Raw genomic sequence first — 24,613 nt, 5'->3', positions numbered from 1 at the left:
CGAGTACATGGCTGTCCAGACAAGGCCAGAGGGGTGTGGATGTGACTCAGTTTGCTTTGAGCAGTAGGGTTAATACTCTTTCCATCCTTCCCTTTCTTGGGCGTGCCTTTTCTTACTACGGCAATGGTAAGATTCATAGAACTGAGGCTGGGGTCTGAGGCTAGGGGAGAGGGACCAAGTTATTAACTCTAGGTCTTAGGACAAAACGGAGCTCTGGAACTAGTTCCTGTATCTCCACCTGGACTACCTCATCAGGGGACTGAAATAAGTGGGGGGGGGGATACTGGTTCTAAGAAAGTCATTTTATAAAAGTTTTCCTGTGTGTTTATTGGAACTTAGGTATTAAGCCTCATGGATCACAGCCCTCCAAATACATCCAGGGGTATAGAGCATCACCATTAAAAGGAAAGAAGTACCAATCATATATTGCCAATTTCCTTACCTGTTCAATACTTTTTAATGTATCTGCCTCTTTTCTTCCACAGGCTGGAATATAAATTCATCAGTGACACATGCTTAGTGCTTAAGGCCCTATATTCTAATGAAGATGCCTGGAGTTAGGCTTTAAGTACAGGAGCCACAGATAAATGGGATGGTGTGGATGTCTGATGAGGAACCACGTGTGAATGGCTGATCGAAATGCCACAACGGGGTCAACAGAAGATGAGTACTCCTGCAACACACACCTGAGGCACTAAGGCATGTAAAAATTGAATATGTTTTCCCTGCCAAGTTCTGAGGGATCTGGAAATCCAAGACTTCATCTACAAATTTTACAAACCTTGTTCCCAGGGTGACATGCAAATGGAAAAGACAGGTGCTTCTGTTCCACAGTCTCTGGCGTATTTATCAGTGGGGAAAGCAAACAGGTGGTCAGGAAGGAGAGATAGCACGAAGGGAACAGCGTCCGCCTACCTGGCTGGCACAGTCTCGGGCAGGGCGTCCACTCGCTGAACGCGGTCACGATACAGTCTTTCTTGCACGGGAGGAGACAGGGGCGTAGTGTTTCGGGCCGAGTAGATTCTGGGCATCTGCCAACGTGAAGAGAACGCATCAGTGCCTCCTGGAGAAAGTAAGCACTTTAACACAGAACCGTCAGATTTCAGAACTGAAATCACTGAGACCTTTTATACAGAAGGGAGAGAGACCCAGGGAGGTGAATTTACGTGCTGTGCCCAAGGCCTCACAGCCAGAGGGAGAGCCCGAAGCACACCTTACCTCTCTTGACCCAGAAACCAAAATTCTTTTCAGTAGACCAGAAGAAAAAAAAATCCCTGAAGCTAATGTAAGACAGATGCCAAGTGAGTATCTCCCCATCAGCATGAATTCAAGGAACACTTGATTTTTTTTTCAGAATAGACAGATTTAATTTTTTGAAAAGTGTTTTATTCAGGAATATATCAAATCAGTGATAGTGTACGAGGTGACACATGGGTCTATTGGGAAACAAAAAACATTGACGACCATGCAAAAATACTGCACATCCCTGATACTCAACACAGTTTTAGAATTACTTAAGTAATTGACAGGTGTCTCTTTAGAACACGTAAATTGATGAGCTGGAGTCAGCGAGACAAAAGTGGAGTATGTTTGCTTGCAAAGAACAAATATGCAGACTAGCATTAACAGGAGAAACGTTTTAGTTCTGTTATGCTGCTGAGAATTACGTACTGTTCATACTTAGGGGGAACGGAGTCAGTGGAAGAACTGAAGTCTCAGAACATAGCAAACAAGTTTCTGTTTTTATTCGCATGCTTGTTTGCTTATTTTCATTGAGTACAGAAGGCTAAAAACCACATTTATTATCTTCTAAAACAGTGCCATGCCAAGAGGAGAACAGAAGAGCACTCTGCAACATACGTCTGCATCTTTGAATTCTGTTTCCCGTTAAGTTTCCTATACAGCACAGAGCTGCAGTGCGTCTAAAGCTTAACAGCAGGAAGTCTGGTACTAGATGTCAGCGGTGAGTAAGCGCTTTGCCTACATTCTTTCTTTTATCGCTAATGACAGCAGTGAGAGGCATTATAATCTCCATTTTCAGATGATAAACTGAGGTGCTGAAATAATAAGTAATGGACCCAAAGCCACATGGAGACAGAACACTTGAGAAAAATAATGATCGGAAAAAGAAATCGCCAGGCAAGTTCAAACAGACAATTGAGACTTCCCAGTAGAAGAGAACAGAAAATGGAAGAAGTAAAATTAACAAGGAAATCATGGATTCAAATATTGTAGAGCTGATGAAAGGCTGGCAATTCAGAGTGGAATGTCTACCAACTGCACAAAATGACCAGCGTGCAGACACAAAGACTGTCCAACTGGCAAACAGCAAGCCAAGGTAAGAGGAGAGGTAACAATGGCTGGGGGAGGCGAGGGAGAAAACCAGGTCACCTGACAAAAAAGGAGACTCTCACTGAGGCCAAATCTTGTCAAGGTACATAATTATAAAAATAAAAACCTACTCTTAGTTTTAAAACTTTAGAAGCAATACATAGACAAGACACGAATTTGGCTGTGAACAGAATGTACACAATATTTTTCTTGTCACCATAAGGTGAAGACACAGTGGGGGCAAGATGGGAGGTGGCAGGGGAAGGAGGCTTGGATGTCCTCATCCAACAAAGCAGGTCCTCAGAGAGCCAATACATATAAATGAAATGAGAAAGAAAGTTCTAAGTAAATTAATCATAAATGCAAACATAACCAACCAAAAGAGCACCAACCAAAGGAAGAGGAGTCAAGTCGGGAGAAGAGTGTAAACGGACATTTTAAATTGATCAATGAAGAGATATATGAATGATACGTGAAAACTACACCATTTAGAGTAAGGAGGTAAACATCGGAAAGGGGAGGGAGGATGAGGATATATGCCTGCACTGACATAAAGACACAGTGGAGATAGACAAGAAACTAGCAGAGTGGCTGCCAATGGCAGGACAGGAGGCGGGGAGGCGGGGGATGGGAGCAGAAGCGGTGGAAGGCTATTCACTGTCATATATTAGATGTCCCCTTGTATTTTGTTATAACTTGTGAACCACATGAAGGCGTACCCAGTCAAAACAGAGAGAGAGAGAGAGGAGAGAGGGGAGAGAGGGGAAGAAAAGAAATAACTATTAATAGTTAATAGAAACTACTAAAAAGTGGTTGTGTTTGGGATGTGGGATGCTAAACGTAGTAGATTTCCATCCTCAGTCCCTCTATATTGTTTTACTTCCACTATGGTGCTTATAATACACTGTAATACAGATAAATTAAAGTGGAAATGTATATATGCACAGAAAAAACTGCTCAATAAATTACTAGTGGTCTTATTAATAATCACCCATAATATACATAAAAACTACCTATTAAATAGTTGAATTCAATGAACGCAACAATGGAATGAAAAAAGTGTCTTTAGGGAAAATAGTAGTATTTAAACAAACTATTCTGGTATGGTAGACTTATGTCATCCTTTGACAGAGATAGCAAAAAACACTAAACTCACTCCCAAGTCCTTTACTCATACCCTGAAGTCTACTAAAATTTAATTGAACTGCTCTTTATTCTGTCTGCTCTCCAATCTCTCCTGGTATGTGGCTGGAAATGGAAGGACAACTTCCGGTGCGCTCAGTGGGGCGGTGGGGCTAGGGGTGCACAGACCCAGCCAGGACCCACTCATATGTCCACAAAGAGCTCAGAAATGCCTGTGCTGCTGGCTTGGCTTCAGGTGCTCTGGAGAGAGTGGCTTACTCTGCAGGCACTTTGTTCACTTCCAGTTAGGAGCAGGGGTTCATCTTTTTTGGGAAACCAATATTGCTTACGTTTGTTGACACTTTGTTAGCATCACTCACCACAAACACTCAGCAGGCCTACGGTCAACTTCATAACATGGTCCCCATTCTCTGTGTTCTTCCCCTAAGTCCATCAGTGAGAAAAGGTAAAATCCCCTCAAAGGCATAAGTCAAGCTCAGGTTAGACTGCTTTCATAGACGCCATGAACGGAAGGCTTTCCTGAAACGTGATTGCTGGTCTGAGAGGAGCCAAGTATTTTCTTGCCAGTGAAACTGTCTTTTTGTTCATTTCTTCAGCCAATAATGCAGACCTTTTCCTTAGAGGTTCAACTTCCTCTTCCTCCTATTTATATGCTGTCTAACTCCTTCAAGGACCATCTCATTTCCAATTTCATAAATCTCCTCTTAGTCTTCAAAAATACTCTCTTCGACCATTAGCAGCTTATGTATCCTCCACTTCTAAAAACTATAATGTTTATTCTCTGTATCGTTTATTGTCACTGAATAAGAAATAGCTTTTGACATCTTTCATGCTGCTGGTTTTCTGGGTATGTGTGTGCACAAGTGTGCATACACGTGCATACTCTGTACATACACTAATTTTGATGGTAGGATTCCATTTTATATCATAACTTAAAAATGCCAGAAGATCTTAATGCATTGTATATATTTAGTAACAGGAAGTGAGTGACTGAACAGTACTTATGCTGTTGAAGCCAGAAGACAAATCCTTGGGGATATTAGGCACATTTATCCAGCCATCTCTAAAACAAAACTGAAGCCTTAAAAACCAGGGAAACACACAGAGTCACTTTTTAGTTAATAAACACAGCATGGCTCCTTGCCTTTTGCCAAAATTCATACTTCCTACTCTCCTGTAACACTCTGATCCTTGACTGGAAGTACTCTTGATAAAAGGATGAATACATTTCATTTCAACACACACACTTTCCTGGACTTGCACTGGAGTATTCCATGATGATTGCCTCTTGGTTGCCCTGTAGGTTTCAGTTCCTTATAATCACTGTGCTGAAATGCATCAAATTGAGCTACAGAGATCTGCCATTTTCCAGTTACGTGTCCATAATCATGGTGCAGCCTCAGCGCTCCAACCCCTTGAGCAGCCCTCCAACCCAGGAACTGCCATACCATCTCAACCTGCCAACTTTTTCAACAGGAAATGTGTAAACGGAGCTCTCAATTACGATATCTCACAAAAGGACCCGTGTTTTCACGTTAATGGCAGAAAGTACCTTACAGGACCTTTGGAAGGCTTTGAGTTGTGGGATTTTAATCTTAGTTATTATTTTTTTGCACATTGCAACTGAAAAAAAAATTGAGTAGTGAAACAAAACCAAATAAACTTCCCAAAATAACCCAACAAGCTCTCACTTCTGTGTCAGTTGTGCCTTAGCTAGTCCTCATTTTTTCTTTTCTTTTTTTTTTTTTTAATGGAGGTATTGGAGATTGAACCTCACGTATGCTAAGTGCTAAGCACGTGCTCTGTCACTGAGCTATACCCATGCCCCTAGTCCTCATTTTCTGATAAGATCAATTCTATTACTCATACAATGGCAATCTATACAAGTACGTGGAAACCAAAACACCACCCCAGGGAAGCAAGAACTTGCAAGGAATTCTGTACATCCCAGTGCAGTGGGTTTAGGGCTAGAACACATGAGTCCATGGAGACATGCTTCTTTCTCTCTACCCTGAAGCCCACTCTTTCTTGAGGATATTTTCCTCTTCTCTTTCTATTGCCATCACCCCCACCCCCAGGATTTCACAAAAGGGAGGGGATTTTTTTCCACTGCAATGGCTTTCACATCAAAAAGAGCAAAAGCGTATTTTTCTGAAAGGACAGAGCAAAGGATACTTTCTACCGCTGATCATCTATCTCACTATGTGCTCCGCTGGACACTAGGTATTATTTTCTTAGCTCAACTAATCTCATTAACCTCAAGAATTTTAATTAACTTTTCTTAAGTCAATGCAGGCTTCTCTTGTTGAGCAGGACTGTTTGGAGACATACAGTAAAAATTAAAGCTAGGTTGTTAAGTCTCCAGCCTCATTAAAAGTGCAAAAAAGTAATTAGCAATGTCTTTATATGTGTGTGTTTGTGTGTGTGTGTTTGTTAGGGAAAACATCTGTGCGATTAATTTTCTTGTGTTGGAAAATCGAGCAAAACTGGAGGTTATTCATTGTCACGATGATATTTTAGTCTCACGTAAATTATCAAACAAATGCATATGCATTTGTGAATTGTGCTTTAAACTATAAACTGTTGGCCCTGTGATTTTTCTTCTCACAAAATATCATTAAGTTAACCTTTGAATAAGCTGATGGGCTCAGAGACTTTATAAAAAACTGTCATTCAAAGTAATCAGAAAGCCAGACAAGGAAATAGGGGTCTGTTTGAACATATAATCCAACTTTTCACGTCCAAATATGTTTGAAATGTGATGATAATGTCTTTGGTAGCTGTCAGTCTCAATTCTAATGCTCCATTGCTAAGACAAAAAAATAAACTGCATTCACATCAAGTGGATTTTTCCTGTTGTGGTTCAGAGGTGAAACGTTTCCTGGAAGGGAGCTCATACTTCGGGTATGCTCAATTTTCTCATCACTGTAAAGAATAATGGTTTGCTGCATTTCATGTAGCATCCATTCCTATATCTAAGCTATACTTATTTTCATTTGGATATTCAAGCTAATATGTCATGCATCTTTTTTTCAGCAGTTGGAAATTTACATCATAAAAATGAACACTATCAAGGCTGCAATCCGTCTCAAGATAAAAGGAGTTCTCTTGTCTGCATTGTATCTTTATAAGTCTTTCAGAATTTTACCATAACCTCATGAATTTGATTATCTCCTGAACCAAATGATGTGCAAACATTATTGTCCATGTTTGGCTAAAACTTTCACTGACTCGATTGATCCGCATGGTGTTTTGTTACCACCAGGTAAACTGAAACACACACTGGTGTAAACTGACATTCCAGAAAGTATCACAAGCAATTTAGAGTTAGATGCTAAAGCAGAAATAACATTTATGAGTTAATAAGAGCAGAAGGACATACGTACAATCTGCACATCACACTTCATGGCAGTCTCCTCAGCCAAAATTTATCATGGTAGATTTTATCTTTTTCTATTTCATAGTTTTATATTTTTAAATATTTTATATTTTTCCTTAAAGCAAAGGATAAACATCAGCTTCTTTAATCTTCTACAATTCATATCTGTTCCTTGTCGAACCCTGTTACTTTCCTACACGTAAGTCTGATTCATTCATAAATTCTAAAAACGTTTATGGACACTAACCACATGCCAGACACGATGCTAAAATCTGCAGTGGCAACAGTGAAGATCATCCAACCCCAGCGCGCTGGACGCCACATTTGGGAGGCGGGAGATTCAGTCTTCCTGACCATGCTTCACTTCCAGCCCTAGTTATCGTCTCTTGTATTTGCACAGCCATCTGCTCCTCAGATGCTCCAACACCACAGTATCTGGCCAGTCTGCCCTATTTCTGCCATCAGCAGCTCAGGTTCTATAACTTTCCTTACATACAGCCCAAGTGGTTTCCATGGCAATGTGGCTAAGGCCCAGAGTCCGTCATCATGGTGCCCCAAGACGAGATTAATCAGGTGTCTGAGTTGCCCATGACAGCAACACAAACTGGATGGAAGCAGGCAGGAGAGCAAATGTAGTTGCCTAGGTTGCCAGGAAAGGCAGCTCCCTTAGTGGGGATGGGACCAGGGCTGGACGCTGCCAGGATTTGTTCTGCTTCGGTTTCTGCTTCTTCCTGAGCATCAGTTTTACTCTCTCCTCCTGCTTTTTCCATCAGGCGAGAGCACAGTCATGCCAACTCTCCACTCATACTCTCAAAGCATCAAGATCAGAAAGAAGAGAGGGTATCATTTTCCCAACTTAGAAATGCCTCAGGAAGAGCTCAAAGTTGCCTAGTCTGTGACCCTAGACCCAAGTTTGCGCCAGCCCAGCCTGGGGACCCACACTGCCCCTGCGGCTGGAGTAGAGTCTTCCATCACTGGAAGGGGACTCATTCACACGTAGCCACTTGGAAATCTCTATGGCAGGCCAGTTACCCAGTCTCTGTACACGAGGCAGGTCCCTTACATTTTCTCTTCCAGGAGCCCTCCTGCATGGACTGCAGGAAGACTTATGTCTCCCCATTCGGTCTAAAGAAACTCCTCCAGCCAAGTGCTCTTTTTCCCTCCATCACTTGCAACTGTCCTGATCCTTGCTGATGTCTATATCCTAGTCCACATGTCCACATTCTCCTGCTTTTTTTTTAATTTACATCTCCCTGTGCAGGGTATGGCATGCATGAGACTGTAAGTCTACTCGAGGGCAGGTATTAGTCGATTTAAAATGACCGTGTGGATTTACTCAGTGCAGACAAGAGCAGTGGGACCTAAAGAGTGAACATAGCCCTTCATTTTCAAAGTGTGTGTGTAACCTACCTTCACGTGGACCTTGTCTTTATGTGACTGAAAAAGAGTCAAAAATACTGATATCAGCTCTAGAAAATCTGGTTACTCAAAATGATTCAATACGGGTGGGCATTATATTTACTGTTATCCATTAATTAATGCACACATTATAACTTAGTAAATTGTCTACCTCTGGTTGAGGCATATTTTTTAAGTCCTGAAGAGTCAAACAAAGCAAAACAAAAATCTCTTACTCCAGCACAGATTGAGACATATTCAGAGCTTGAAAAAATGCTTCTGACTGAAAATATTCAACAATCAATAATCCTATGTACTTTCAATAAATTATCAATAATACCTTTTTGTCATCACCTGTCCCACATGACTCTTGACACAGAAGACCCTCCGTGTCTGAATGCCCACGCCACACGTCGCTTCTCCATTCCAGCCAATGGTTGCATTAAGGGCAGTTACCAATGTGTCTTCAGAACAGGGGCCCCACGGAGCTGTCTCCCAGTAGAGTTGCAGACAAGAATGGTCATTGCATGAACGATACTCGTGGAGGGCCTGACTAGGGGGGCACGGCTTTCCACCTGCGAAAACCAAAATCAAACAGAATACACAGCGGGCGCTGGTGTTATCGCCATGTGGCTGCCGTTGTTACTGTCATTCTTGTTTTTTGTTGTTTTAACTGTTTTAATGGTCTAGAAAGAGGGCCTTTGTGACACAACCTTTCATTGGCCTGAGCCAAGTCACTCCATTTCCAACTCAAAGGTCATGGTTCTTTCGTCCTGAGGAACAACCTGAGAACAATACATTGCACCCTTCTCTCCCAAAGAACAGACAACGGTGCATGTCAATTAGATGTAAAAAATCAATTGATTCTACTTTCCACCTCTGAGTCATGCATTTCTGAGATAAACTCCAAAGAAATCTGCTTTTATCTTAATATTATTATGCCTACACAAATTAGTCAGTTAGCTATAGTAACCCATGACCTTGAAGTGATATCAGGTCAAACACACACATACACACACATTACCTACATATGCTCTTTCTTTCCTAAGAGAGTATTATTTTCTCTCAGAGAACCACTTTAAGACCTCTATCCTCCATCAAGCAGTGCATTTTACTGCTATTTGAGAAATCGAGAAATCTCAAAGTTTGGCAGGAGAGAGCCCATCCTTAAACTCAGAAATAATACCAGACAATGTGTTATCCACTGCCAGGGAGACCAGACAGATGTGCACCCTGGGTGAGTCAGACAACCAAATTTCATGACTATCTTTTCTTTCCCATTTTTATATCCATGTAAAAACTGGTATTTACCTAAAGTCTTGACTTTTTCCCCCTCCTCCTCCACACTATAATGTTTTACTCAGTGGGCCAAATGCTTGAGAAGATCTATGACCTTGGTCTTGTTATTCTTGTTATTTCTTTTCCCCCATTAAATACTATTGACTTTTTCTCCCTCCAGAAGTATAACAGACAAGAAGAGAAAGCAAATGCACTTTAAGAATATGAAAATCTTCCTTCATCTTGACCCTGGCCCCATTTCTTAGGACCACAGAACAGAATCTTGTTTAAAAAGTTCCTCAAAGCCAGTGGCCATACTACTGTGCAGTTCCAACTGAGCTGTAGGCACACAAAGCCGAGGAAGGACCTGAAAGAAATGACACATATGTCTGGAGACCGAGACCATCACTGTAAGTGATAGGAACAGTAGCTCCTCTCATTCGCTCTGATGTCACCCATTTACATTCTCATAGTACCATTTTAGCTTCTTCAGAGCCATTTCCACAGCCTTCACCTTTCTCCCTCTCACCACAGGCTAGCCTGACAGAACAGGAGATGAGGGCACACAGATCTGGTAGCCTGCCGATGTCAGTGGTGGCTCTTGTTCAAGAAGCCACGTCTCTTAACTCCTAATTTGGAACTCGTTTTACCAGACATATTCCAATTAGGTTCCCAATTGCATGAGCTATCTGAAGTGGGATGTATATCAACCCAGCTTTATTTTCTTCCCCAAAAAAGTATTTCAAAAACTAACATCTGTTTGATTGCCACAGCCTGGATATAGGATGGGCTTAAGTAATTCAGGTCGATATGGGAACCTGCAGAGGATCAAAGAGAAAAGGCACACCTGGAAAACAAACTGTTCATTTGGATGTAGGGAACAGAAGCCTTTCCTATTACTCACCTTCTCCAGCCAACGCCAGGATAGTCCTCGACCTGGTCTGTTTCCCATCTGAGTTTTTATTTGAACAAGACTGGGAGCAGGATGACCACTCTGTCCACTCACTCACCACACAGTCCATTCGGCAGGGAATTTCACAAGCTATCTGTTCAGGAGGAGGAGATGCTGGACAGAGACTCCCCGATACATCTTCTCCTGCAATCAACCAGATAAAGACAGATGCCGATGAATATAAAATTGAGGCCAGTCCAAGGAACTTTTAGGTTCATCACTGCCTGTTACTTCAGCTTAGCTCACAAGACGTCACCTGGTGTCTAAACCAATAAAGTACAAAAAATGATTTTTTTTTAAGCCGGTCATAATATTTATGTCAAGAAAACCTGCCAGGAGAGAATTCGGCATTTAGAAAGGTAGATACAGCAGCAAAGCTGCCATTTGTCATCCTTCACGGGGACAAGTGGGCTTCTCCCAGGAACAGTTTAGCCATGGATGGCTGGAGACAGACAGGACTGACACGTTATTGACAACCACATGTAACAAGTACATGGTTTTCTGCAAAATGGGAGTCAGAGTAGTCAGCTGGCTTGAAAACCACAATATATGTTGAGCAATCTATTCTACTCACTCCCCAAAATTATCAATCTAATTTTCTATTGAGTGTTTTCACCTCCAAATATGTAACCTTAAGCAAGACTGTCACCACGATGATCCTTTTATGCTATTTGTGTATAGTCATATATAATCCCAAACCACATGGAAATGAACCCATGGCTAAAATTATATAATGGTGGGGGGGAGGGTATAGCTCAAGTGGTAGAGTGCATGCTTAGCATCCACAAGGTCTTGGGTTCAATCCCCAGTATCTCACCCAATAAACAAACAAACAAACCTAATTACCTCCCCCCCAAAAAATAAAAATTAAAAATAAAACAAAATTATACAATGGATTTATACAAAAGTTGAAAGCAAGTTGGAAGCTTCCCCTAATGCATTTACTATTCCCCTTTGAATGATGTGATGAATTATTCCAACCAAAATATTTATATATATATATATATATATATAAATATTTATATATAATGCATATAAAAATAAATATGTATTATATATAATAATATATAGCACATATTATATATATATATTATATATATATATATAAAAAACGGGGGGATGGAGTTTTACAATTAACAGATGATAAGACTAAACGGATCATTTCTAAGTTGCTTTTCCATATCTCAAGTGATTACAATAAAAAATTTTTAAACTCTCTTTCAGGTTATTTATTCACTATTTTTAGAATTCAAATATTCCCCTTTATAGATAACAATTCAACTCTTACTAACCCCTGCCCACCCCTACAGTTGCCACACAGAGACAGAAGATGTGAAGGAGAGCGACACCATTCATGGTTTGAAGGAATGCAGTGAAACGCGGAATGGCAACAACGGGGAGAGGCAGCTTTGTCCGTATGACTTTACGCCTGTGGAATTCTCCTGTCATAACGTGACACAAAAAATAACTGCAAAAAGGGACCAATACTTATGCAGCATCTCTCCTGGGCCAGGCACTGTCCTTGTAAGATGCTCTTGGAGGCAGAAGTGACTCATCTCGTTTCGTAGATGATGAGTCAGTGGCTCTGGAAGGAAAACCTGCTCAGGGTCACACAGGCCTGAGTTGGGAATCAAATTGAAACTTTCTGACTCCAAAACTTCGAGTTTCCCCACTAACCATACTGGGTCTAATTCCAAGGGATGGATATTTCTTTTTGGAGGAAGTAAATAAAACAAGCTGACAGTGAGCCACACAGTCTGGAGGAGAAGACAGTACCCTCCTAACATCTGCATTCATATTTGTAAATGAGGCCAGGCTCATTGCCCTTAAGGTACAAATAAAACTTTTCAAGCATATTATGAGAAGTAATAGAGATTTCAGCAGATAATCAAGCTGAAAGACCAGTTCCAACCATTCTCTTTTCAATCTCAATCTATTTTCAGGTTGAGTCCACACTGTATAGGACATGCAAACACACACACACACACACACACACACACACCCCAATACAACTAAAGGAGGTGCCTTCCCAAGTACAATGTAGAAAGGCCGAACAAAATGTACAGACTAGATTGAATCAAAATCCAGTTTCCACATTTGTGACTATTATGAGCAAAATTTTTATACAAAAAAGACCTTAAAGCAGTGTCTTGCTAAGAACATTTTGAAGAATAGGAGATATTGGAAGAGTTCTTATTTTAAAAATTAGAGGGTGAGCTGAGAAGTACTGGGTTAAAATAGTAAAATCAGTCTCATTACTGTAGAGCAGTGGATGTTGAAAATGCCAACTACTATGTAAACTTCCTGAGATTGAAATGGTATGTGGTGGTTTTTAACCTTATTTGACCAATGGCTACCTTTTAGGGAGAGCATCTCTCCCAGAAATGGTATTTTATTGATATATTTTGAGAAAACCCTGCATTCAAGAGTTATAAAATTATCAACTACTATTTCATGAGCACATACCAGGTCCAAGGCATATAATGGAATAAATACAAGTGAAGATACTATTATTCATCTCCCAGCTCATGATTAATAACAGAGAGATGAGCTATAAATACATAAAGATAAAACCTAGTCCAAAAGTAAATGTCAAGCTGCAAATCTGTGCTTTAAACAGAGACTGCCGTGGTGGTTTAAGGAAGAGGAGGCTCTCTGAGGGACTAGCCTGAGAGCAGAAGGCTTTCAACACGCAGAAGGAGCAAGGCTGAGAATCAAGGGGAGGGCACTCCAGGCAATCCAAATGTCAACAATGGTACAGTGTAGGAAAACACAAGGTATGTGGGAGACAGTTAATCCTGAAGCTGCAGGAGGAAGAGAGAAAGCCCGTATTGGAAGAGGTATCTGATATCAAATTCTGAATAACTTAGAATGACACATGAATTTGGTTCCATTTCTGCCTTCCTTAAATTCCCAGATGTTCAGGTTTCCCATGACCCAAATTTAGCATCCTCCCCAGTCATCCATCATTCAGCACCCTTAGATTCACTTGGGGTGCTGGGATGATTTTTTTTAAAACTTAAGCTGTCCTATAAACTGATATACCCATTTCCACTGTGCAGTTAAATGTCATTATTCCCGCCAACATTCTGACAGCTTGTCTATACAGGCTAACTCAGAAGTGGGAGCACGCAGATAAGCCATTCTTCAGGGAAGCCACGTTAACAGTCAACAAGCAAGCTCAGCAATTCATGCGTGAGCTACTGCCTAAGAAGTTTTGCTAAAGAAAAGTTGTACAATGAGATCTCAGCCACAGGTAGCCTAAGTATGTGAGGGTGAATCCTAGCACCACTGATCCTCTTGCGGGTTTCACTTAACTTCTTCGAACATCAGTTATCTCATCTGCAATAATGAGGTAATAACATTAACCCTTCACAGATATTCTAAGGACGTGAAATCACTTATGCAAAATACACAGCAGGAAGGCTGTCCAACAACACAGGGAGGATTCCATATAGAGATACAACCTTAAAAAATGTTGTTTGCAAAGAGGTACACCACCAAAACCTAATGACGTTCTTTACCTAAAAAATCTAGATATTTACGCCACAATCTTGGAAAGCGCTTGCTTTACTAAGCATAGACGTGTGCAAACAACTACCAACAGCTGCACAGACTGGTTCACACAATATATTAAGACTGTTTATAATTATCCAGATCATTTTATTTATATGTGGCTACTTTACACGATTTAAGAGCCAAAAATAAAGCACTTGAGACTGAATAACCTCATCTGCCCATCCACATTGGTCTAAGTGTCTTCCCACTGCACAGAGAGAACCCGTTTCAAAAGAGGATCATTTATACTTTCCTGTTTTCATTTTTGAGGCTGGATCGATGAGACCAACTAAAATCTCAGGCAAGCATGCAAAATAAAGCAGCACGCAGCACAGAATCTTAAATCATTAAAAGTGATTTTCACAAGCTCTTGTAATCTAATGTCATAATAAAATTGAATATATTTAAGAGGCAAATTGAATTCATCTTCCAAGAAGACCCTAAAATTACTTCCAGTCCTCACCAAGCTCCCAGGGATGGATAATGACAAACGCCACTTTCTCTCCTCATGTAATAGATGTATTTAAACCATTTGTGATTTTGAAAATATGGGATATGGTGCTGCTCCAACCTTGTCACCTGGTACTTTTTAAATAATTTAAAATGGCAAAATCCACATCACATAAAATGAACCATTTTAGAGTAAACACTTCAGTGGCACTTAGTAAATCACAATGTTTTTGCAACTACCAACTCTATCTTGCTTCAAAACATCTTCACTACTCCAAAGTAAAAAAACTCTTCACCTGGGAGGGTAATAGCTTAGTGGTAGAATGCATGCCTAGCAAGCAAGACGTCCTGGGTTCAATCCCCTGTACCTCCATTAAAAAAAACCCCAAAAATCCCTTTACCCATTAAACAGTTTCTCCCCATTAACTCCTCCCTCAGACGCTGGCAACCACCAATTTATGTTCTATCTCTACAGATTCATCTGTTCTGAATATTTTATAACAATGGAATCATGTATGTTGTGATCTTTTGCATCTGGCTTCTTTCACTTAGCATAATACTCTGGAGGATGATTGATATTGTAGCATACATCACTACTTCATTCCACTTATGATGGGGTAATATTCCACTGTATGTATTTCCATGATTTGTTTATCCATTCAAGGCAAGGAGCACCTTTTGGCTATTGTGAATAGTGCTGTAAGAACACGCTTAGACATGTATTTGTTTGAGTAGCTCTTTTAAATTATTTTCACTATATACTTAGGAGTAGAATTCTGGACTTATATTCATCACTCAGTTTTGTTTGTGATTCTGTAGACATTGGCATTGACAGCCAGATGACTAGGTCTTGGCCATGGTTCACTCTACTTCCCTCATATTTGCCCATTCCTGGCTAAAAACAACAGTTCTTAGATGAGGGAAAGATTCTTGAACATCTGAATAATCTTGAAATTCCCCCAAAATTTTTATTCTAGTTCAAATGAATAGGCTACTTAAAGTAAAACTATTTCATGGCAGAATCTCTATGGCTATTGGTCAAACAACCACGTAAATTTAACACTAATGTAGCCATCAGACTTCGGGCTTTCCACATCAAACTAATGTTTAAACCATACTTATACTATATACTGTGGCATTCTTTCTTTTATAATCCTAAGGAACTAGAATTTAATATTATAATCTACCATCTATCTTTTATAACAATACAACAAACAACTATCATTCTTAGTTTTCTGACTTTACACCACGTATCCAAAAGAGAAAAGATATAGACAAAATAGGAAAAGAAAGAGAAACTCAGATATCTACGAATCCACAGTCTGATTTTAAAAGTTGACCAGCATTCTGTCATTACACAAACTTCAAACTACCTTACTCTTCCCAAAATAACACAATTTTGGTGCTTTATTGAGATTTCCTCTTGTATACTATATCACACTATTTATGGAGAATAATGAAACAGTTATTGAAAATACTCTACATGTCATAAAATTTTATGTCCTATTTAAATTTCAGAAAAGAATGCCAATAAACCTTGATTAAATGCTTGCCGACAGCTGAGTAAGATGTCAGTGGACAGTACATAGCAAATTTACTGGAGTTTGTATGCACTTAATTCCATTTTTTTTTTAATTTAACTGTTATCTCCTTAAAGGCAAGTAGCCCCTGGCCACTTCTGGACTGGGACCCTAATCAGCTAAGGAAATGTTTATATTTCAAGCCAACAAAATATGAAACAGAAGTAAGGGCTAAATAGAAGCTATGTGCCACAGCGCCATGGCAGCAATGCAGTTAATGCTTCTGCTGGCTAATTTTACAATGTGAAGTTTATTTGTCTATCTAGCTTGCACATACAGAAAGGCAGATAAAGAAACCTGATGTTAAGTATCATCATATTCAAAATAACCAAAACAACAACTGCAATAAAATAAAATTAAGATCAGCATCTGATATCTGGGAAAGCACAGAGTGGGCTATACTCTGCGCAAACCACACAGTTTACTGAATATTCATATTGACATCATTAGTTAGGCACTATCGTTACACCTGAGGTCCTGAATTTGCACCTCTTGGTGGGAGATGGAAATGTTAGCTATCCTGATTGTGGTAGTGGTTTCATTGGTGTATTCATCTATTAAAATTCATCAAATTGTACACCTGAGAAGTGTGTAGTTTACTGTACAGGAATCATACCACAATAAAGGTGTTAAAAAAAGTAAAATATAAAAAAGTATTTTTTAATTAAGAAAAAGTACTTGGTCAAAAGTCATAATGGCTTTTAAGTGTCTGAGCAGGAACTGAAAAACCTACCTGCCAGACATTACAAGCCATATTCTTATCCATTTGCTGTACTGCTTCCTGGTTCACCTCTCACCTACGTCTTTCTCGTTACATTACTTTTAGCTGATGTCAAACCATAAAGACGGGATTCTACACAATTCATTGTCAGATAGTCGGTAAATTTAGTATTGGAAAGAGTAAGCCCAAGGGAGGGAGCAGCTTGATTATCTGGGAATTGCATCATAAGACAAGACTGAATAAGGCAATACTTTTCAAAAATGAAAGTTAAACAGATGAAGAAGGTTCCAAATGGAGTACTGGAAGGATAAGATAGAACACAAGGCCAAACAGGAACAGGAAAGTACGGACATTCAGCAAAAACACACAATGCGTGATCACACAAATACAAGCCCAAAATACAGTCATGATGTAAGGATGCTCAGAAAGAGAAAAACAATAAAACTCTAACAGCTGATAAAAGAAAAAGAGAATGTAAGAATACAGACTAAATAAAATAAGCATGAGGAAAACGCCAAACAAATGTTAAAAGGAAAATACTTTACATAAGAAATAGCAATAGCAAGAGAAAGAAAAATACCATATGAGCTCGCTCATATGTGGAATCTAAAATTAAAAAAAAAAGAAAGAAAAGAAAAAGACAAATGAACATTAGTACAAAACTGAAACAGACTCATAGACATAGAATACAAACTTGTGGTTGCCAGGAGGGAGGGAGATGGGAAGGGACAGACTGGGAGTTTGAAATTTGTAGATACTGACAGGTATATATAGAATAGATAAACAAGATTATACTGTATAGCACAGGGAAATATATACAAGATCTTGTGGTAACTCACGGTGAAAAAGAATGCGACAATGAATATACGTATGTTCATGTATAACTGAAAAATTGTGCTCTACGCTGGAAATTGACACAACATTGTAAACTGACTATAACTCAATAAAATAAAATTAAAAAAATAGCAACAGCTTAAAATAGGGAATCAGTATTTCCAAGGTAAACATGTTCACAAAGGCCAGAAGTTAGCTGAAATTCCATCTGACGGCAGGTGAGCTATTTGTTCAGAAGCTGGTCTGACTGAGCAGGTATATGAGTTCCTCAGCATCTCAGAATATAATATCAGCAGCTAACACTTTGATCACTGAGAATGTACCCAGCAGAATGTTACAGTTTACATGTATTTATGAACTCATTTAATCCTCAAAGCATCAATAACAGTAAACATGTACATTAATCAATGTTTATTACTCTAAGTGAATTACATATATCAACTCATTTAAATGTCATGGCAGTGCTATGAGGTAAGATCTACCATTATGCTCATTATACAGATGAGAAGACTGAGTCTTAGATCCGTGAAATTACCCATCCAAAGACAAACACAGGTAAAATGGTAGAGCTTGAATTTGGACCTGGGCAACCTAGTGCTAACAGCCCATTTCTTAAACACAATCCTTTATCGACAGGCATATCTTCTACTCACTGTCAGGACAATTTATGTGCTTGGCTACACAAAACCTGATCTGTGGAGAATCAGTCAAGTGTAAAGCATCCCAACACCTTTAGCTCATGAATTCTGTGTGTTACTCAGGTGTGAGAAGATGCGAAAGGCCAGAAACAGTGTATGATTTACAAGCAAACTACAATTGCTTAAAAACACATGCACATAAAATCTAACAAAATGTCTTAGTGTTGAAGCATCACATTTCCTTGGCCTCAGTCACATATTCCAGAGGGAAGTAACTGCTATTTTATGAATGTGTAAAAGGTTTGAAAATTACTCATTATGACCTAGGTTTGGAAAAACAAAGACTATTTGTATAGTTCTGTTTTTTGACACCTACCAAAATGTGGCCTTGAAAAATTACTGTTTTTTTCCTATAAATGATATCAAATTGCTCACAAGCCCCAATTTCTGGTTGGTGGCCAGGGCCAGATGGGAGTTGGGGAAGGGACAGAAATATATTCATTTAAAGTAACTTAGCACCTCATGATCCAACTAAATCTTTTCAAAGGTAACTCAGTCTCAGTTTTTCAATATTTCTCCCTCTCTCCTTCTTCCTTTCTCTCTGGGTGGCAGCTGAATGTAACACACACCCATGTTGTTGCTCACTTTCCTTTGAAAATTGCTGGTTCCCTACTGAGCTATTCCCATCGACTTGGTCTTTGTGAATCATCATCTAGTCTTTGACGATCCGCCTGCATCCACTGCTAATTTCTAGGGTTCCTGTCACAGCTTCTGATTTTCTAGTCCAGGTAATTGATACTCACGTAGACCTGACTCCAAGCTACTTCCAGTTTCCTGGGGCAGTCAGCACCTCCACGTCCCACAGTGGGGCACGATAAACCCCCAGGTTACAGATAAACTGGGGAGACCAGGTTGGGAGGGTGCTGGGCAGCTAGCTCAGACCCACTCTGTGCCTAAACACAGCACACCCCTGTGTCACTATCTCAGCCCCATCTCTTTATGTTGGGGTGCAAGGAACCCTGTGTATAGTCTCTTCCCACAATCTCAAACCAGGAATGAAATACTGGCCACTCTGCTTTGCTTTCCCTTTAACCTATCTGAAATGTCCAGAGGTTTCACTTCTTCAGTCCCACATTTCATCTGCAGAATGAGAGGGGCCAAGGATCCTCATGTCCACGTGCCGCTTCTCAATCTCCTCCCTAGGTCCCCCCCTTTCTGATCCAGGAAACTGGCCAATGCAGGATTCTGGCTTATGCTAAAACTGTATTCTGAGTCATCTGGCCTCTCATTCTCTTACCTGGAGGGATCTATCTGGGATTTACAAAACACTTTTCTCCCATATGCCTGGCTCTTACATATGAAAGCCTGCTTTTCAGGGTTACTGTTTCTGAAATGAGCTTCAAGATTTCATTTTTGAGCACTGACTTGTTCTGTCTGTTTGCATCTGAGGCATAATAATCTTAATGTTTTTGTACACAGTGGATTGCTCAGAAATTTGGTGGGGTGGTAGGTGGGGGAGGTGGTAAGAAGGTCTTGTCCAAGAAGGCACAGAGCAAACATTGAAAAAGGCACACTGATACAGTTCAAAACGCGATTTAAGGGTATCTGCTTAGTGTGGAAACCCTGTTTCTCATGAGAATTTAACAGATAAACTCTGTACAATTTTTAAAAGATGAATCTGGAATGACAATAATGAAATAAATGTCCTTTGTAATGCAAGACATGCTTCTTCAAAAGGGAAAAAAATCTTTTGAGTAAATAAACAGTGCATTATAATAGACAGAATATTAGACGAGGAGTTGGGATTTGAGTTCTGCCTTTGATACTTACCAAAATGTGACCCTGGAACATTATTAAGCTGTTTTAGGCTTCGGATGCCTTGTGTAAGCAGGAGGTGGGGCACTACTATCATCTCCAATTACATTATCTGTTCTGATGCGAGATCAAAGAGGCTAACGTAAAATAATATTTTGGAAATTGCAAAGCACCTTTATATATAATGTGACTTTTTATTATGGGTGGAAATAAGGATAAAGGGCATTCCAAATAGAAAAATGATTTGAATCAAAGATACTATATTCTCCATCCTAATTTTGCCTTCGCTGGAAAAATAAGAGGAATTGAAATGATTATATAAAGGCAGAGATGATATTACTCTTCTCACCTGTCTACCTATCCAGCTATGTATCGAGCTATTAGGAAGAGGACTTGGACCAGATTGAATATGTGCTATACCTTTAGAAAGTACAAGTTTCAGGTTGTCTAAAAGTTTTCAAATATTTGAAAATTAGTATTTTAAGTTAAACTGGGGAAGTCAACAGAGTAAAATGATAATACATCAGTAAAGAATAATCATTCCTCTCTGTAATTAACCTTCAGGAACATAATTTTAATGCCTATAAATGGGAAATATAATTTACTTAACTACTTCACTTTAATTGCACAATTAAGATGTTTTCAATTTCCCTGTGATGAGTAATACAGCAGAGGACACTCTTGACCATATCGTTGATTGCTTTCCTAAGAATAAATTTCTAGAGATGGAAAATCCTAGTCAAGGAATGTGAACTTCATTAAAGTCCTTGTATGGAAAATAATCTCAATTTCCTTTTTTTTGTTATTTATCATCACCCTTGATTTAAATTTTTTTTAATTTACATACAATAAAATGCACTCTTCGGGCGCTACAGTTCCATGGGTTTTGGCAAATGCATTGAGCCTGCATCCACTACCAAAACCATGAGACAGAACAATTCTGTCACCACAAATATTTCCCTGTGCTGCCCTCTTTGGACTCAACCCCTACCTGCCCGAGCCCCTCAATCTTAACCCCTAGAAAATCCTGATCCATTCTGTCTCTACAGTTTTGCTTTTTCTCCCCTAGAGTGTCACCAAAATGGAATTCCACAGCCTGTGTTGCTGCATGTGTCAATAATTCATTCCGTTTTTGTTGTTGTTGAGTATTACTCCACTGCACGGATAGAACACATTTTGTGTATTCTCCTACTGAAGGACATCTGGGTTGTTTCCACATATTGGTGATTCTGAATAAAGCTGATACACAGGTTCTTGTGTAAATATAACTTTTAATTTACTTTGGGTAAATAATTAGGAGAGTGATTGTTGGGTCATCTGTAAGTGTAGATTTTATAGGACACTTTCAAACTGTTTTCCAAAGTGGTCATACCATATTTCATTTCATCAACGATGCGTGGGCTTTCTGGTTGTTCTGCCTTGTTACCAGCAGTAATTCGGTATGTATGTATGTATGTATCTATCTATTTACCTATTTATCTATCTATCTATTTATTTATTTATTTATTTATATTTATTTAGAGGTACTGGAGATTGAACCCAGGACCTCATGCATGCTAAGCACGTGCTCCACCACTGAGCTATAACTTCCTTCCCAATTTTCATCATACTTACGGTGCATAGTGGTAATACTCCGTAATTTTTATTTTCATTTTCCAAATTACTAATGATGTTGAACCTCTTTTCATGCTCTTACTTGTCATTTCTACATCTCTGCTGGTAAAGTGTCTATGCAAATCTTTGACTCAATTTTCAAACTGGACTGTGTTATGAATTGAATGTTTGTGTCTCTCCAAAATCATATACTGAAACCTCAACCCACTATGTGGTGGTATTTGGAGGGGGGGGCCTTTGGGAAGTGACTAGGTTCAGACAAGGTCATAAGAGTGGGGGTCTCATTGTGAGATTAGCGTCCTTATAAGAAAAGGAAGAAAAAACACGCAGAGAGAATGGAGCTGTCTATAAGCCAAGAAGCAGTCCCTCACCAGACAACAATCTGTAGGCACCTTGATTTTGCATTTCAAAACATTTCGAAATAAATTTCTGTTGTAAAAGCCACCTAGTCTACTTATTTTGTTTCAGCAGCCAGAGCTAAAACAGGTTGTTTGTTTTCATAGTATTGAGTTTTGAGAGTTCTTCATATACTCTAGTTACAAGTTCTTTGTCAGACTTGTGATATACAAATACATGCTCATGGTCTGTGTGGCTCTTCTTTGCATTTTCTTCAGAGTATTTTTTGCAAAGCAAAGTTTTCATTTTTAATTAAACTTTTAATTTAAGTCCAATCTGTCAACTTTTCCTTTATGGTTTGTGCTTTGACGCCATATCCAGTTTGCTCTGAAAAAATACAAATTTTCAGGAAGGAATAGAAAATGTATTGTCTGTTGCAAACAAAAACTGAGTTGAAACTTACATAGTAGGCCCTAAAATTTCATAATTTTGGATAGAGTGAACTCTTTAACTAGCGCGTCCCACTCTCTAACACTAATACAAGGTTTCAAATATGGAAGCATAATTTTTCCATGGCAAATATTTACTGACGTAACAGCTGAAAGTCCAGCATTATAACTACCGACAATATGTGTGATGCAGTAATAAATAGCTTTTGGGTAAAACAACCCTTATGAAGTATCCAAGCAGTATGATGCACAATCTCCAAAGATGGAACTTTGCCTTTTATAATATTGCATCAAACACTGAGCACAATGCCTGGTGCATAGTAGGTCTCAGCAAATTCTGGCTGAAGAAATAAACGAGAAGAGAAAGATGTTACATTGATGTAAGGTAGAAACTGTAGCTTATGCTTTTGTAGTATGCATCCCAGCCCCAGTGCAGCATGCCCCGACAGACACCCGTGATGAACCCATAGAGATGTCAGGCACTAACTGGGAAACAGGTCAGGTTTCTGACCTCAACAGTAACTGAGAGACAGTATCGCATAATGGATTCCGGAGTCAGATGGCCCCGGTTCAAATCCTAACTCTGACATTTGTTTGCTAATACTTAATCATTCTGTGCCTCAGTGTCCTCATCTGTACAACGGTGACTTCTATTTCTCAGGAGACTGTGCTGAAAACAGTACCTTCTTCATAGCACTCCTATTCTCCTAGGTTATTTAAAAAATACAATCAGTTGATATACGTAAAGCTCTAAGATGGGAGCCTGCCACATAATAGTTAATATTATTAGGTAGTAATGTGTTGAAAGTTACAGACCACAGTAAACTATTTTCATTCCAACAAATTTTTAAGCTTAAGCCCCTGGGAAGGCTGTCTGTCTAAATCACATGCCTGCTACTGTGGGAACTATGACACTGTCAGTTTTTCCCTTCAAACCCTGCGCTATTTGGGATCCTAGAAGAACATGTAGAGTTCACAATATCTTCTAAGCATTTTTGTACTCGGGAAGAATTCTACAAAAGCAAAAAAAATTTTTTTAAAGCAGCCAAATATCCCTGATTGTGTAATTCTCATAGGAAAGCCATACCGTTTCCCTTTAAAAGCACCGTTGATGCCTTTTTCCTATGCTTCATCCCCTGGCTATTAAAGTGTTCCTATTCTATTTTACAGAACATGGCAGGGGTCTAATGATTACTTCTGTACCAGACTGAAGAACTATAATAAAACACTAAGCCACAAATCCACACTGAAGGTTTGCAGTGCTGAACTAGTGGAGAATTATACTCTATCATTTTCTCACTGAAATGCTGCAAACTAATTAAGACTCTAAAATGAAGACGGTACACTACTTTCCCAATTCATTTCACAAACTCAGTTCAGACATAGGATCACAGTACCATAGACCAGAGGGCATATAAACTGATTCTCAAAATATGTCTCATTATCTATCAGAAAATGAGATCCAAACAGCTTTTAAAAACTTAGTTCCATCTTTTCTCAAACCAGACAAAAGAGAAAAAATAGAATCTCCAAATAAAAATTAAGTGGATGATAATTAGAAAAACAGGATGGTGAAAGAATAAATGCTGAAGGTTTTAATAAAGTCATAGTGATGTCAGGTGGACATCTGTAAGTATACTAAATAAAAATGTTTTCACTTAGATTAATTACATAGATGGTACGAGATCCAAGAATATATAGATTTCTACTATAATAATTTTTACCTTCTGTACCTCACCAGTATTGTCTTAAGACTGATGTTGATGTCTTCTAGCAATTGAAGGAATTCTAAAGTAGAATAAGCCCTATCTCTGGATATATGTCCAGGAGTGGGATTGCTGGATCATATGGCAAGTCTATTCTTAGTCTTTTGAGGAATCTCCATACTGTTTTCCATAACGGCTGTACCAAAGTACATTCCCATCAACAGTGTAGGAGGGTTCCCTTTTCTCCACACCCTCTCCATCATTTCTCATTTGATACACGTACCCCAATGTTCATAGCAACACTATTTACAATAGCTAAGACATAGAAGCAACCTAAATGTCCATCAACAGATGAATGGAAAAAGAAGTTGTGGAATTTTTATACAACGGAATACTACTCAGCCATAAAAAATGATAAAACAATGCCATTT

General features: G+C 39.2%; 1 protein-coding gene across 1 annotated transcript in view; it reads right to left on the bottom strand.

The window, feature by feature from the left end:
• Positions 1-24,613, bottom strand: part of THSD7B (thrombospondin type 1 domain containing 7B) — a 763,775-nt gene that overhangs the window by 341,308 nt on the left and 397,854 nt on the right. Inside the window, exons 8-10 of the mRNA XM_074363581.1 lie at positions 10,434-10,625; positions 8,592-8,826; positions 916-1,031 (exon numbers count right to left, since the gene is read on the bottom strand). Coding sequence (XP_074219682.1) covers positions 916-1,031; positions 8,592-8,826; positions 10,434-10,625 — 543 coding nt within the window. The remainder of the gene's footprint in view (positions 1-915; positions 1,032-8,591; positions 8,827-10,433; positions 10,626-24,613) is intronic.

This window comes from Camelus bactrianus, chromosome 5 (assembly GCF_048773025.1).
Source record: "Camelus bactrianus isolate YW-2024 breed Bactrian camel chromosome 5, ASM4877302v1, whole genome shotgun sequence".
Lineage (NCBI taxonomy): Eukaryota > Metazoa > Chordata > Mammalia > Artiodactyla > Camelidae > Camelus > Camelus bactrianus.
The sequence above is the reverse complement of the archived record's forward strand: the minus strand, read 5'-3'. Positions and strand labels throughout refer to the sequence as shown.